The 14,220-nt window shown below is 38.1% G+C and overlaps 1 protein-coding gene across 1 annotated transcript in view; it reads right to left on the reverse strand.

Moving 5' to 3' along the window:
• Positions 1–563: 563 nt before the first annotated feature.
• The window catches only part of F5 (coagulation factor V (proaccelerin, labile factor)), a 66,386-nt gene continuing 52,729 nt past the window's right edge, over positions 564–14,220 (reverse strand). The window contains exons 19-26 of the mRNA XM_012657712.1: positions 12,382–12,498; positions 11,161–11,232; positions 10,102–10,205; positions 9,503–9,658; positions 7,119–7,263; positions 5,109–5,260; positions 2,141–2,323; positions 564–851 (exon numbers count right to left, since the gene is read on the reverse strand). Of these exons, the coding sequence (XP_012513166.1) occupies positions 705–851; positions 2,141–2,323; positions 5,109–5,260; positions 7,119–7,263; positions 9,503–9,658; positions 10,102–10,205; positions 11,161–11,232; positions 12,382–12,498 (1,076 nt within the window). The 3' untranslated portion in view covers positions 564–704. The remainder of the gene's footprint in view (positions 852–2,140; positions 2,324–5,108; positions 5,261–7,118; positions 7,264–9,502; positions 9,659–10,101; positions 10,206–11,160; positions 11,233–12,381; positions 12,499–14,220) is intronic.

The raw sequence follows: 14,220 nt of genomic DNA on the forward strand, positions 1-14,220 counted from the left end.
TGTTACTTGCTCAGTTCTCCCTTGGTTATTTTGGTTCTGTTCCACATCTAATGACCACTAACCTTGAACATCAATTTGTGCAATCAGTCCCAAGGGGGACCAGGATAGATTCACAACTTCAATGGCACTACTGAAAATGTGCTTGTCTTTTTCTTTACTCATGGAGAGTAAGAAGAATCATTGTCATCAAGGAAAGACAGGGCATTTTAGGCACTTACTTCATATGGTAAGATTGTTTTTCTACCCACTGTCAAGAAAAACCATTTAAAAGTATTGTCTTTGTTTCCTTTGCTCTTAAATCATACTTCTTTTAAAGAAAAATGTAGGAATAAAAGTTATCCAGGTCTATAAATGGTTTTCGAAAGTATCTATTTTATTAATGTGTACAGGATTTTAAAGAGCTATAATGAAGCATGTTATGACTTTATATAGCATTTTTAATCATTGTGAAAGATAAGCCATTTTCTTGTTTGTTCTTGATATTTTCCCATCTGTATTCAAATTAATGCAGAAATATAGCCACCATCTCATTTAATGGTAGCAAGGAGTTATATTACAGAAGTTTCTTATAAAATTTTATTCTCTAATAGAAAAAAGAGAAATAGTAGAAAATTGTTAACATTTAAAATAGCCATAAAACACATTGCCACTCTAAATGGTTTGATGTCTTAAAGATTCTTTCCGGTGCTTATGAATATTCAATTCTAGTAAATATCACAGCCAAAGAGTTCCAGGCGAAGTGCAATACTTTGATTCCATGTTTTAGGAATGATGCGGATAAACCTAGAAATGATTGGGGGGTTGAAAATGTTCTTCACGTGTCCTTTGGTATTACTATTTCCTTCGAAAATCTGGAAGCAAAATAATGGGGAAAAATATTTAATGCCAGCATAAGTGGGTATGAAAATCTTAGATAATTTTTTACCCTTTTAGCTCAAACAGAGGGCATCAGGGAACACATACAACACTATCACAGAGGTGGTCCTCAGTTATGAAGGCACATGCCAGATAGACCATTTTAGGGATTTCATCCCACCAGTGCTCTCAACCAAGTTAGAGAACAATAAGTAAATCTGCCACGATGCTTTGGAGCAGCTGCCAAGCCATCTCTGCCCCTAGTCCCTTTGTAGCTATGTGACTTTGCCGCAATTACTTATATTCTCTGATTCTCCAGTTCCTCACTGGCAAAACAAAGACAACAAAATTTTACGTCACAGAAATTTTAAAGGTGTATGTAAACATATGACGAGGTAGTGGCCACCAAGAAATGGTTAACTATCACTGTCATTTAAAATGTGGCCTTGCATTTTTATTTATTTATTTAGGCATATACATTATATTCTTAACTGTTTTATGCGTTTTTTCCTCCAGCCTCAGCAAGTTCCCCAGGATTTACACACAGCAGAAGCAAAATCACTATTTATTTATGACAATGACCCTCACCCTGCTATGAAGACAACGTGGCATAGTGAGCAATAAAACAAACCAAAACAGACAGCCCAGGAGTTTAAAAAGCTGAGGGTCGGGTTCAAATGTATTAACTGAGGTAAGTGCTGAGCATTTGATGAGAATTCAGAAAATACCAGTTTCCTTCTCTGTTGCCTCTCCTACTGGCTTTAGCACAATTCTCATTCCTGGAATACTAGGCACATCGCCTTAGCTTTGCCTCTGGCAGTATTTTTAACCACATCGCTAGGAAGTAGAATTATTTAGGAATGTAAGGGAGTAGTTCATTTTGCAGAAAATCTAGTCTCCTCATCGGTAAAGACACTAATTGTTTTCTGTTTAATAACAATATGACACAGAAAGATTTATGGCCTTGGATTTGCCCAGTTCACGAATAACAAGTATATGTAAGGCAATGCCAACAGGGTATCATTTCACATAACCTCTTCTGGATCCCTTCACTATCTTTCTCAATTAGAGCTAATTAAGCTTTGCAACATCCCCTAGTGTTTTGTCCTAACTATTTCATGGGTGGCATGGTCCTTGTCCCAAGACCAGGCACCCGAAGAACTAGGATTTAGAAGACTTAAAGAGTTGACATAGGTCAGTACATATTTGTCGAATGAAAGGTATTGTTATTTTCATCATAGCACAGTTTTTGAATTGCTTTCTCTTTGCCAAGATGCCACTCTACCTTGTCCACCATGGAGGATTTCTGCCTGTAAGGTTTCCATTCCACTCCCTGGTCACTGTAGTGGATGGTGTAGCTCTTCACATACATTTCAGAGGACAGAGACTTGCAGCCTTGTGTTATCATTGCAGTTATCTTCTTGATTTTGAGTAGATCAATTTGTAACCACTGTTTGTTGTTGTTTGCCTGTGAAAATGACAAAAACACATGGATAAGAAGGATGTTAAAACCTTTGCTTTTTTTTTTTTTCCACCAAGATACTCAGAAATCTACAGAGCTCAAAAGGATTTTGTTTGTCTCATTCCTTAGGATTCACTGTCTCCTAGAAACTTTGCATTTCTTGTTTTTTGCCACAGCATGTGTATAAATTTCTGTTGCAGTATTTCAAACACCACACACAATTATTTGTTGTTTGTATCCCTTACTGTGTGAGGGCAGAGGTTTACTTAGTTTCACTTCCTGGTATTCACCGCAATGCAAGGCACATAGTTGGTGTTCAGTAAATACTTGTTAAATGAATGAACGAATTTATTTGGAAAAATTATTGAAGTACTAAATTATCTATAAATATTATTCTCTTAAGCAAGTTTGTTTATATACTGTGATGATATTACTGCAGGGTTATCTGGGAAAGATATGGATAGCATTCTCTCTCTATTTAACTTATTTTAGAAAAGCTCAACTTCTCTTTTCTATCTCCTGCTAATGTCAAATAGCAAATATAGTCCAATTTCTTCTTTTGTGATATTTCAAATAAGTGTGATATTTGAGAGACCTGTTAAAGCCATAGTAGAGGCTTGATGCACAGAAGTTGTCCTGTCTCTGGCCTAACAAAATGCCAATCACATGTTTGGTGATATATAGTTGGAGAAAGAAGACCAGAAAGACTACCTGAGTTTTGAGTAATCTGAGATAAATTCTCACCTTTGGGAGATTTATCATGTCCCATAGTTTCATTCACTTCTATATGAAACGAGTAGTTTCTCAATATCACCCATATGTGCATGAGTGTATGTGTATATATGCATACACATATGTATATATTCATATAATATATGTATTTTTAAAGCAAATTAATTGAATTAAAATGGTTGTATTAGAAAATTTAATCTGTAATATCCTGTAGCAAGATCTGGGTGGTGTCTCAGTGTATCTTCAAATCAAGGTTGCACCAGTGATACAGGGTATATAAAGGCTGTCTGGAAAGTATCCAGCTATTGTTAATATAACAAAGACAGTTATGTGGCTGGATACTTTCCGGACAACCCTTGTAGGTAGCTAAAGGATTTTTGTAGGCATAAAAGAGGTAGAGCCGCTTTAGTTGTAAAGACATGGACATAAGTATGTGTGCCTTATGTGTCTGGCTTCAATTTTCAGCCTCTCTGAAGAGACCCTATAAAGATATTTCATGTGAATGAAAGACTAAACGAAACAAATATTTCTAACTCAGAATATCAAATTTAAAATGACAGCATTAAACATTAAAATTAGCGTTTCATCTTTGGGGCCTTTATTACATTGCAAAGACTAAGAGCAAATTATATGGAGAGCAAATACTTTTAAAGATTATAAAATAAAGGGTGTGGTGACAAGGTTAAACCATGAACAGGTCTAAAGAGCATCTGAAAAAAATTAGATGTTATAAAGTATATAAACATAATGTAATATAACATTATTATTTTTATTATTTTAACTAGGTATCAGTTTTTCCCCTCTGCAAAATTACAAAATGAGGTGTTTGGGCTGCTTCAAATGGAGGAAGGAACCATTGGCCTGTTTACTGGGAGAATGAGATTCCAGTTCTGATTCTGCTACCAGACTAAGGTAAAATTACTTACTCTCCTGTGTATTTAGACATAAAAGGAAACGTCTGGACCAGATGGATTGCTACTTAGTACTCTAACATTCTGTGATTCTGTGATGGGCCAGAATGAGTTTTGAGGCGCAGACATTCGTTCTCAAGATTGTCTGTTTGGGGTCCAAGCTTTCCTTTTTATCCCATTAGCACCACAATTCTTTTTTCCTTTCTGGTGGCCTACTTTAAAGATAGGTCCTGGAATTTTATAGAAAGTCAGGGAATTAGAGTGTAGGTATCTTAAGGGAAGGAGACAGTATGGAATTTAGATTTAGTTGGCTGCAGGTATCATAAAGTTACCATGCCATTCTGATTTCTCAGGTTAGTTGAAGAATGAAACAAAAATGAGTCAACTGTTAACAGTTACCCTAAAATTAAGTCATCTGAAATACTTAATGGGCTAACATAAGGGGCAATACAACACTTTGGAAGGTGTTTAATTTAGATCACTGATTTATAACCCTGGATCATCTTACTTTGCCTCTAATTATCTCAAGGAATGTCACAAAGCTCTTTAGAAATGGGAATAAAAAAGTTTAAATAAAACTCTTAAGAAAATGAAATATTGCTAAATTGTGAAGAAAAAATAAGAGATGACGTTGCAAATCTAAATCATGTGTTTATCACTAATGTAAAGTGGCTAAATCAGGAGTTGGCAAACTATGGCCCATGGGCCAAATCTGGGCCACTGCCTGTTTTTTTGCAAATAAAGTTTTATTGGAACACAACCATGTTCATCCATTTACATATTGTTTATAGCTGTTTTCCTGGACAATGGTAGAGTTGAGTAGTTATGACAGGGAATGTATGGCCCACAAAACCTAAAATATTTACTATCTGGCTCTGTGCAGAAAAATTTCACCCACTCCTGGTTTAAATCAAGGCTAGACCAAGAATCACAGAGATAATAACTCTTGTGAGCCAAAGTTAGAGCTAAAGATATCAAGTCAACAGATATCCTAGATTCTTGGACCTAGGATTTTAATCTGCGGAAACACGAGATGATATTACTGGTCCCTAGACACCACCCCCATACCCCCACCATGTTCCCTGTAGTGAGGGCCTTTGTTTTCTTCTGGAGAGCTGAGAGAATTCCATGCATAGAGTATATTTCACCTTGGCTTGCCAGGCATTCACACGTCCCTGGGCGTTAAGACGGGCACGAGAGGGTTCCCAGTAATCTCCCCACCAAGATTTTTTAAAGGAGGAAGCTGTAATTTGCTTGTTTTCTATCTTTCCACTTTCCATACCCAGTGGTGTGGAACATCCTGTCAAGAGAAAAGTAATGTAATTAATTATGCACCACCAATATTCACTGCATAGCGTTTTGCACTGCAGAGAAGACAAGAAATAATACAACAAAAATAACGATCGCAACAATGAACATTTATTGAATCCAAGTGCTAAATACTTTTCAGATTTTATATGTATTATTTAATGCTCATATCTCCATTTTACAAATGAGAAAACAAAATATAACAAGAAAGAATAACTTGCCTAACGTAACAAAGCCTGAAGAATCAGAAACTGAATTTGAGCCCAGAGTCTGACATCAAATACCACATTGTAAACATTTAAATTCACTGCCCTCCTTCAGAGAGTCATGGAACCTTCTGACTTTGCTTTGAGGTAGACAATAATCCTAAACTAGCCATATATATAAAATATACTCTGTTTCCTCTTCTTCTTAAAAAAAGCTAGAAAGAAGATATAATAGACCCTTAGTAGTCACCATTTAATATTTTCCTTTTCAACCCTTGGAAGGTAATTCATGTTATATACCCTTTGGAGTTTTGCCAAGGTGTAAGCTGAGCATTATAGGCAGCAACACTGACCTGTGACTGTAAGAAACATAGCTAGTGAGTAAGCCCAGCTGACTGCCCATCACCTCTGTGAGACTTTGTCCTTGCTAGTAAAGCATGCACAAATTTTCTTGAAGTGCTACTTTACTTTTTCCATGAAAAAAAGCCCTAAAAAGTACACCTATTGCTAATGCTAATTATAAAAGTATCAAGAAAGTGAAATAAGAAGAAAATAATCTTTCCTGCATAGAAAATAGATGTTTTCAATAAATTAAGAGTTGAATGTCACATTTTAGGGTAGCTTGCCTATGATTTGAACACATCTATCATTTATACCATATACCATAGGGAAACAAAAAAAACAATGACTTATGGAACTGTTTTCAAGGCCTGCTCCTGCCTGTATAAGATTTGTGTTTTATATGGGAAATGTTATGTACTACTGCTAGCTGGGCATTGGCAAAATGCCCATATCCATATCTCTCATGAATGCAGACCTATTTATTGATCCCCCTACCCCCTCGGCCCATGAGAAGCCAGTTGGGTCCTGGACCAGCCAAGCCCCCCCTGGCTTGAGGTGAGCCCCATCACCTCACCTTTTTAACCCAAGAATGCTATTTTCTGTGTGTGCTTTGAAGTGAAACATATTGAAAAGCACTGCTTTAAGAGTCTAAGAAGAATAGTTGATAAGACTCTTAAACATCCTTATTGTATATGGCAGAATTTTATTATGACCATTTATGATTACTTGGATTTATGTATGCCACAGGTCACATTACAGCCCCTGAAAAATTGCAGTTTACATAGAAGAGACTTGAGTACCTACATAGGGTACTAAAGAGAATATAGAGTACAATCATCATTTAGGAAGTTGGGAAGCAGACTCAGATTTCAAAAACACTCAGTGAACACCAAATATATGCCAGTAATGTTGCTAGATACTTTTATTACGCTAAGTCTGAGTGACCTGGAAGATTTTGGAATAGTCAAGCCTAGTTGAATCTCAGGTAGTTCTTACTGAAAATGGGCTGATGGAGGTAATTCCAAATTAGAGCCTTTCCTTGGAGGGTTATGGTGGTGTGTCCATATCATCCAGGCACTGCTCAGAAAGGTGGTGCCTGTCCTCTGGCTGGTAGATCAGTCTAGATCAGTGTGATCAGTCTAGATCACACTGAGAGTTTATTTGAATGAAACCTCTGTTTTACAAAGGTTTTTCTAGGAGCCTAAGTCATCGAAAAGAACTAAAAATTCTACTCATTCTCCCACACCTCCCAAATCTTAATTCTGAGTGGCAGTGAGAAAATAACACATCTTTGTGCCTTACCATTCACCTCACAACCTTGCAGTTCCAGTCGAAGGGTAGGTCTGTTATAGGATCTAGTTGGAGAGATCCTAATATATCTAGCCACAATAGGTGGGTCAAACTGATTCTCTTTTATTGAAGATGCATCTGAATTGCCATCAAAATACTAGAAGAAAAGAAGAAAGCTTAGTTATGTAACAATTCTCAATAAAGTGATTTTATAGTAAAATTTTAATCTAGAATTTAATATTGTGACACTAAGTTTTCTTGGGGCCTGAACCAAATCAATTTAGTCTGAAAATATAACTGGAGATATTTTTAAGAAGATGGTGTAGGTGTAGTTTGTCCTATTTCTCCTGCTAAGTACATCTAAAAACCCTGGACAGTATACCTAAGAGAAACATACGAAGACTCTAAAAGGAGGAGAGAACAAGGCAGACTGACTAGGGTTCTTAGAAGGAACAACACAGTGGTGGGTTCCCTGGGTGTTTCTTGTTTTTTGTTTTGCCTCGTATATCCCAGACTTAGAGATGAAGAAGGCAGCAACCTGGAAAGATCAATGGGTACAGACAAAAAAAACCCCAATGAAAGCCTGCTTTCTGTAGCCAAAGGACCAGGTAAGGGCAGCCTTAGTAAGAGAGAAAACTTTGAGACAATAACTTCCCTACTTCAGCCAAACACCACCCAAACCTGTTGGCCCTCCTCTACCCACAGCAGCAGAGGCTGAGTGGAGAGCCTAGACTTCTATGTTCATGAGACTAAAGTGGCTCCCCGACACCCTCATTGGGGTTGTGTCAGAAAATGACACACAGGGACCCAGAACTCTCATCCCCTCTAGCCCTTAATGAAGCTCCTTCCCCTGCCATACCAGTGGAGACCACAAGGGGAACTCCCATCCCCCACCCATTAGCAAAAAGGAGCAATTGCCTCTAAGGTGTGATGAGGGTGGGGGTTCTGGATTTTGCCTGCCACCTGGCAGTAACCAGGCTGTGTGCCCTGTCCCTGCCAGAGCAATGGCAGAAAAAGCCAGCTAACACAGAATATAAGGACAGACATCAGTAAGATTGAAAACAGAAAAAACAATAGAGAACAAAAAATCAATGAAAGAGCTGGGTCTGTGAGAAGATAAAAGCATCGACCAATCTCCAGCAAGACTGACAAAACAAGAGGGGGTAAAAATTACAATATCTGAGATGAAACAGGCAACATCCCTGCACACATCGAAAGGATAAGAAGGGAATGCTACAAACAACTCCACACATAAACTTAACAACTTAGAGGAAATGGACTGATTTATTGAAATACACAAAATATCCCAACTCACCCAATATGACATAGATAATTTGGATAGCCTGCAACCATTAAAAAAAATTGAATTTGTAATGGAAAAACTTCCCCCAAAGAAATCTCCAGGCCCAGATGGCTTCACTGGTAATTTCTACCAAATGTTTGAAGAAGTAATACCAATTCTAGACATTCTCTTTCAGAATGCAGAATAGAAGAGCATGTTTACCAATTTATTTTATGCAGCTAATCTTACTGTGGTATCAAAAATAGAAAAAGACAATCCAAAAGAATAAAACTACATACCAGTATCTCTCATGAATATAAATGCTAAAAACTTTAAGATACGGACTCAACTATAATCTGTGTTCTGACTCCAAATACTGATTAGTAAGAACCAGGATTTAAGATTTTCATGATTTGTTCTCAGATATATTATAAATTTATTAGAAATAACTAAATTATGATGTGAAAAAATAGTAAAATAGTAAATAATTTGCATAAAATAAAAATTGAAACAGATTCAACGGCAGATAGATCCCTTGCACTTAGACAGCTTTCTTTGTGGGGAGGGAGTTTAGGGAAGATGGGGAGAGTTAGGCCTCCTGGCTGAGCGAAAGGAAGACCCAGCAGGGGAATGTCATTCCTCAGGCACGGCCCCCCAAAAAGTCTCAGAAGCACACTGCCTCAGGGCATTACTGGCATTAACACTACTAATGCCTTCAGGTACATTAAAATAAAGAACAAAATAGAATGTAATAGTGAAATCAAAGCTCTTGGTAACCAGTTTTTAGCACGAACTCCTTGAGGCATAAGACCAGATACTCTACTCTGCTGTACAGCATCTGCCAATCTGAGAAGTCTGAGTATTTTGTTTGATGATAAAGTGATTATTTTTCAAATGTTGTAGGGTTTTGAAGTTTCAGGAATCCCGCTTATCTCTTCGATTTGTGATGCATAGACCCATCATATTAGCACTTTTCTCCATAAGACCCTTAGAAAACCATTCGCATTTCTAATACCCAGGGAGGTTTTTATTTTTTTTTTAAGACGGTTATTAGATATAGTCATAATAACCCTAGGCTGAGTCTTGAGATTGAGATAGAAACATGCACACAAACCATCACGTTCTTCGTGCTGTTCCCTTTGAAGATCTGCCAGTTGGTGTGGTCAGAACTGTAGGCCACATTGAACTCTGTGGTGTAGAGGGACTTCAGGTAGTGTTTGGCACCTTGGGTCTGGATCCCTGTGATTACAACTTCCTTTTGCATGTCCACCTGCATATAACAAAGCCAGTAAACACAGCAGTCCTTTCAATGAGTCACATACTGTCCTAATGAATTATACAATTAACTTTCTTTAGAACTAAAGAACCAGCACCTAAGATCTTAGCAAACTGATAAAGTGACTAACTGCAATCCATATTTGAATACAGAGCACCTGGACTTGAATCCCAGTGCAAGCACTAACTAGCTGCGTGTTACTTTGGGAAGGTGATTAGCATCTCTATGTCTCAGTTTTTTTCATCTATAAAAGGGTATATTACTAGAACCAATCTCAAAGGGATGATTTTGAGGATGTAAAGTATATAGAATAGTGCCTAGCACTTAGCAATTGCTTTTTCCCTTAATAGTATTACAAGAACAACAAGAAGAAATTACTAAATCACTGTCATTTTTATTACAATAGCAGTAAATATTATCAGGCTATTAAGACATACCTGGATCCAAGGGTTAGAGCCAAATCCTGTTGCAAGTTTTTCTACACTCCAAGCATTATATGATCCAATGTTGTTTAATCTTGCTAATTTAGGCTCCCAATAACCTAAATATAAAGGAAGAAAAAAATTATTCTGAATTTTAAAAAACCCAAACAATTAGCAATTTCTCAAATGAGTTTGATCAAGGGGAAGACCAGATCCTTGGAGGACCTGTGTTGCAGTTAGGAGACCAGGCAGTTGGCATGGGCCTCAGCTACTGAGCCAGGCCTTGATGAGCTCTTGGCTTCAGATCTGTGTTTGGCTGGATGTCAGCCACCACCCACCCCCTTTCTTGCACATAAATGGTGTTTGTCTCTTCTCGGTTATGTTGATATGTCTGCTGCGAATGTGTCTGCCTCATAGGAAGACATGGAAGAGGATCATGAGACATGGGAGACTCCCGTGTCTCATGATCCTCTTATGACCTCCTGATCTTGGGAAAGGCTTTGAGGCAGAATGAGGAGACTCAGGAGGAGTTCCTGACACATAGTGGGTGATCAACAAAGTTTCTTGAAGAGATGAATGGTTGGCACAGGCAAAGGGCCATATTAATGGGGACTGTATTTGCTTGGGTGTTAAGACCCTGTAAATCTGGGTGGAATAGTATATGTGCAATAAAACCCATAAAAGATGAATGGGAAGAGTTTTAGAAATGGGCACATGGTCATAAGAGTAAGCTATCCACTTCCTGCCAAATCCCTGTAGAGAGGTGCACTGCCTATGCAGAGATACCAATAAACCTTAGCTCTTGGCTTTCCCTAGAAGAGACCCTTTGGGAACATTATATACCAGAATGGGTGGTGGTGATAAGAGTATGCTAACAGGCTTTTAGCTCCTGCCATAGTGTTCCTTCCTCTACCAGATGATCACCCCAAATGGAATTGCTTCACTGTATTGTGGTAGAGAAACACCTGTAGAGAAGAACTGACCCATAGGCAGGATTGTCACGTATAGTTCCACAGGTTGTATACTGCACAATTGTAGGGGATGCCATTCATAGGATACGGTGCTATAACTTACCCAGATACTCAGAAGCCTTGATCTGCGTATCAGATACAATACCAGTGCTTAGTCCCATTGGCATCTTACATTCTATGAAAAACAGAAAAATGAATAATTTTTGCTTATAAAATACATATAACAAAGTAAAAGCTCCATGGCTAGAGATTATATCTCTGATGGGTCAGTAATTAGATATTTTTCCCTACTTTGTATGACACTGACTTAAACATGTCTTATCATAAAATGGTAAATGCTCTAGCAAGACCAGTGCTTTAATAGAAATAATGACATCCTAGAGGAAAGCAACTGAAATCCTGAAATACAATTCGTTTTTACAGTGATTTCCATCTGCTTTTGTCTTAAAATAAGCTATTTCACAATGTTAGGTAAGTACTATCCCTCATGAGACTGTGTTCTCAAAAGTTTACCTGGAAGTCACAAAGTTATGTACGTCTTGATCAAGGAAGGGATACCAGCCTCTGTGCTACCTGGATGTTGGGCACAGTGCTGGTACTCAATAGGTACTTAGTAAAGACTTAAAGAATGGATAGATGAGCTGGGCATTGTGGCTCAACACCTGTAATCCCAGCACTTTGGGAGGCTGAGGTGAGAGGATCACTTGACCAGGAGTTCAATACCAGCCTGGGAACATAGCGAGACCCTGCCTCTACAAAAAATAAAAAAGTTAGCCAAGCATGGTGGCTCATGCCTGTAGTTCCAGCTACTTAAGAGGCTGAGGCAGTAGGAGCTCTTGGGCTCAAGAGTTTGAGGGTACAGTGACCTATAATTGGACCACTGCACTCCAGCCTGGGCAGCAGAGTGAGACCCCATCTATTTTTTTTTTAAAAAAAAGAGAGTAATGGATGGAAACATTGTTTCTTGAATATTTGAATATTGAAATGCCAAGTTTGGTGACTATCTCAGTCATTGTTGAATTCCTGTTACCCTTCCCTCCTCTATCCTAGGAACCTGTAAAATTTCTTACATGTACTTTCCCAGGGATTGTAAATCATGAAGAATGCTCTACATTGGTTTCCCAATTAAGAGGAATGCCTTTGATCTGCCTGATGTGTTTTCAGTACAATAGGACCAGGGGCCAGGATAAAAGCAATGATGGTTACAAATTATGCCTTTGTCACATCGGAGTTCTCAGAGTTGAATCTAAAAATTGGTAATATTCTAGTAATAGGCACTCTCCTGCTAAAAAAAAAAAAAAATCACATGACTATTGAGTGATACCTTTGTCTATGACAAGAAATGGCGTTTGCATCCCTGCTCTCTGGTTTTCTCCAACCTCTGTGTTTAGGAGCCACCAGCCAGGTTTTGATGGCTTCATTTCAAGAGTTTTAAATGCACCTGAAATACAGAGTTAAGGACATTACACACCCAAAGCCTAACAAGTTAACGTTGTGGCTGATAGCTCTCCGAGAATCTTAAAATCCCTGCTTCGCAAGAGGCTTTACAATAGAATTTAAGAGTTAGTTATCCATTTCTCTTTAGGTAAGACTACAGGTACAACAGATAAAAACAAAACAACAGCAGCAATATACACACAGATTACTAAAAATCAATCACCCTAAGATTTTAAAAAAATCGCTACCACACCTCACTAGAAAGAAACTTTCACTTATCTAAATACGTTACAAGTTAACTCATACATAGTACAGCTTCACAGTCCTAAATATCAAAATGATCTTGAATGATTCATCATTGGGTCTCTAACCTATTGTACAGGTTTCCTTTCTCTCTTGTCATTTTTCTTTTTTCTCTATTTTTTTTTAATATGAGAAAATCAAGATAAAACATTCTTCCTCTGTGTTTTTGAATTTTCTGTAAAGCTTATAGATTTGGATAGAGATTTGTGTAGATTGTTTCAGAAAATCACTGAAAGAATGAGATTTCTAAAACCTCTGATTATCCATTCTGGTATTTAATATTACACCCTGCCAGTTAATACTTAAATTCTGTTAACTATAATTTGTGACCGTTTCCAAGATCGTGGGTGAAAATTAATAGATGATGGTCATCCCCTTCAACACACTGAAAAAAGGTCTCCAGTTTTCCTCTCTCCAATGCGGATATTTAGGTTTGGAGATTTAGATGGAACAGCCAGTCCCAGCTTCTCAGTTTATCTTGCAGGCTCATGGGAAGGACAGCTGATCTGCTAATACTTGGTAAAAAGATAAGGAGTAAGGTTGCCCTAATCTCCTCTCTCTCTGATCTTAATAGACTGGGTCTCTCTAGATGTATTAGTGAGTCACTGGCATGTGAAAACCAGCAAGAACCCTCTTCTCCCCTGCTTTTAACCAAACCAGGCCTGTTTGGACTTCTGTGCCTACACCTAAGGCAGGTTCACAGGACAACTTCCCCACCCAAAGTCCTGTCAAGGGGTGGCCTTTGCTAGATGATCAGGCAGCATTTGTGGAAGGGAGGCTGCTTGTTAAAAAATGCAGACTCCTGGGAATTCTGCCCAATTGGTATTAACTGATCAACACTTCAGTGCACGTATAAGAATAGCATTTATTGGGTGTTGGGCAGGGGGAGGAGGAGGGGAGAGGAGGTGACGGGCATATGCACAATGAGTGCGATGCGCACCTCCCGGGGGATGAACACGCTTGAAGCTCGGACTTGGGGGTGATGGGGGGCAAGGGCAATGTACGTAACCTAAACATCTGTACCCCCATAATATGCTGAAATTAAAAAAAAAAAGATCTACATTAAAGTCTCTGAGAACAAAATCTCTGCTTTTGCATCTGCATTTGCACCTGCTTCCTAGGTTTTTATGATGCCCACTGAAGCTTGAGAATCTGGCACCCGGCACTCACACTCCTGTTACACAAGCAGGTACATCTACAAACAACTCATTGGCACATAAACATCTTTTCTGATGATCGCAGTTTGTTTAAATCTATACTTAGCATTTTGCACATGAAAATCTCTAAATACCTTTGTTGTTATTTAGCTTTTATACAAAGCTTTTTGTATCATTTAAACAATTTTTTCTTTCCTCTCCAAACAGCCTTATGAATCAGTTCAAGATTATGATTCCTGTGGTCACTTGCTCAAAGATATTATTAG

The sequence above is a fragment of the Propithecus coquereli genome, unplaced genomic scaffold, assembly GCF_000956105.1.
Source record: "Propithecus coquereli isolate 6110/MARCELLA unplaced genomic scaffold, Pcoq_1.0 Scaffold56, whole genome shotgun sequence".
Taxonomy (NCBI): Eukaryota; Metazoa; Chordata; class Mammalia; order Primates; family Indriidae; genus Propithecus; species Propithecus coquereli.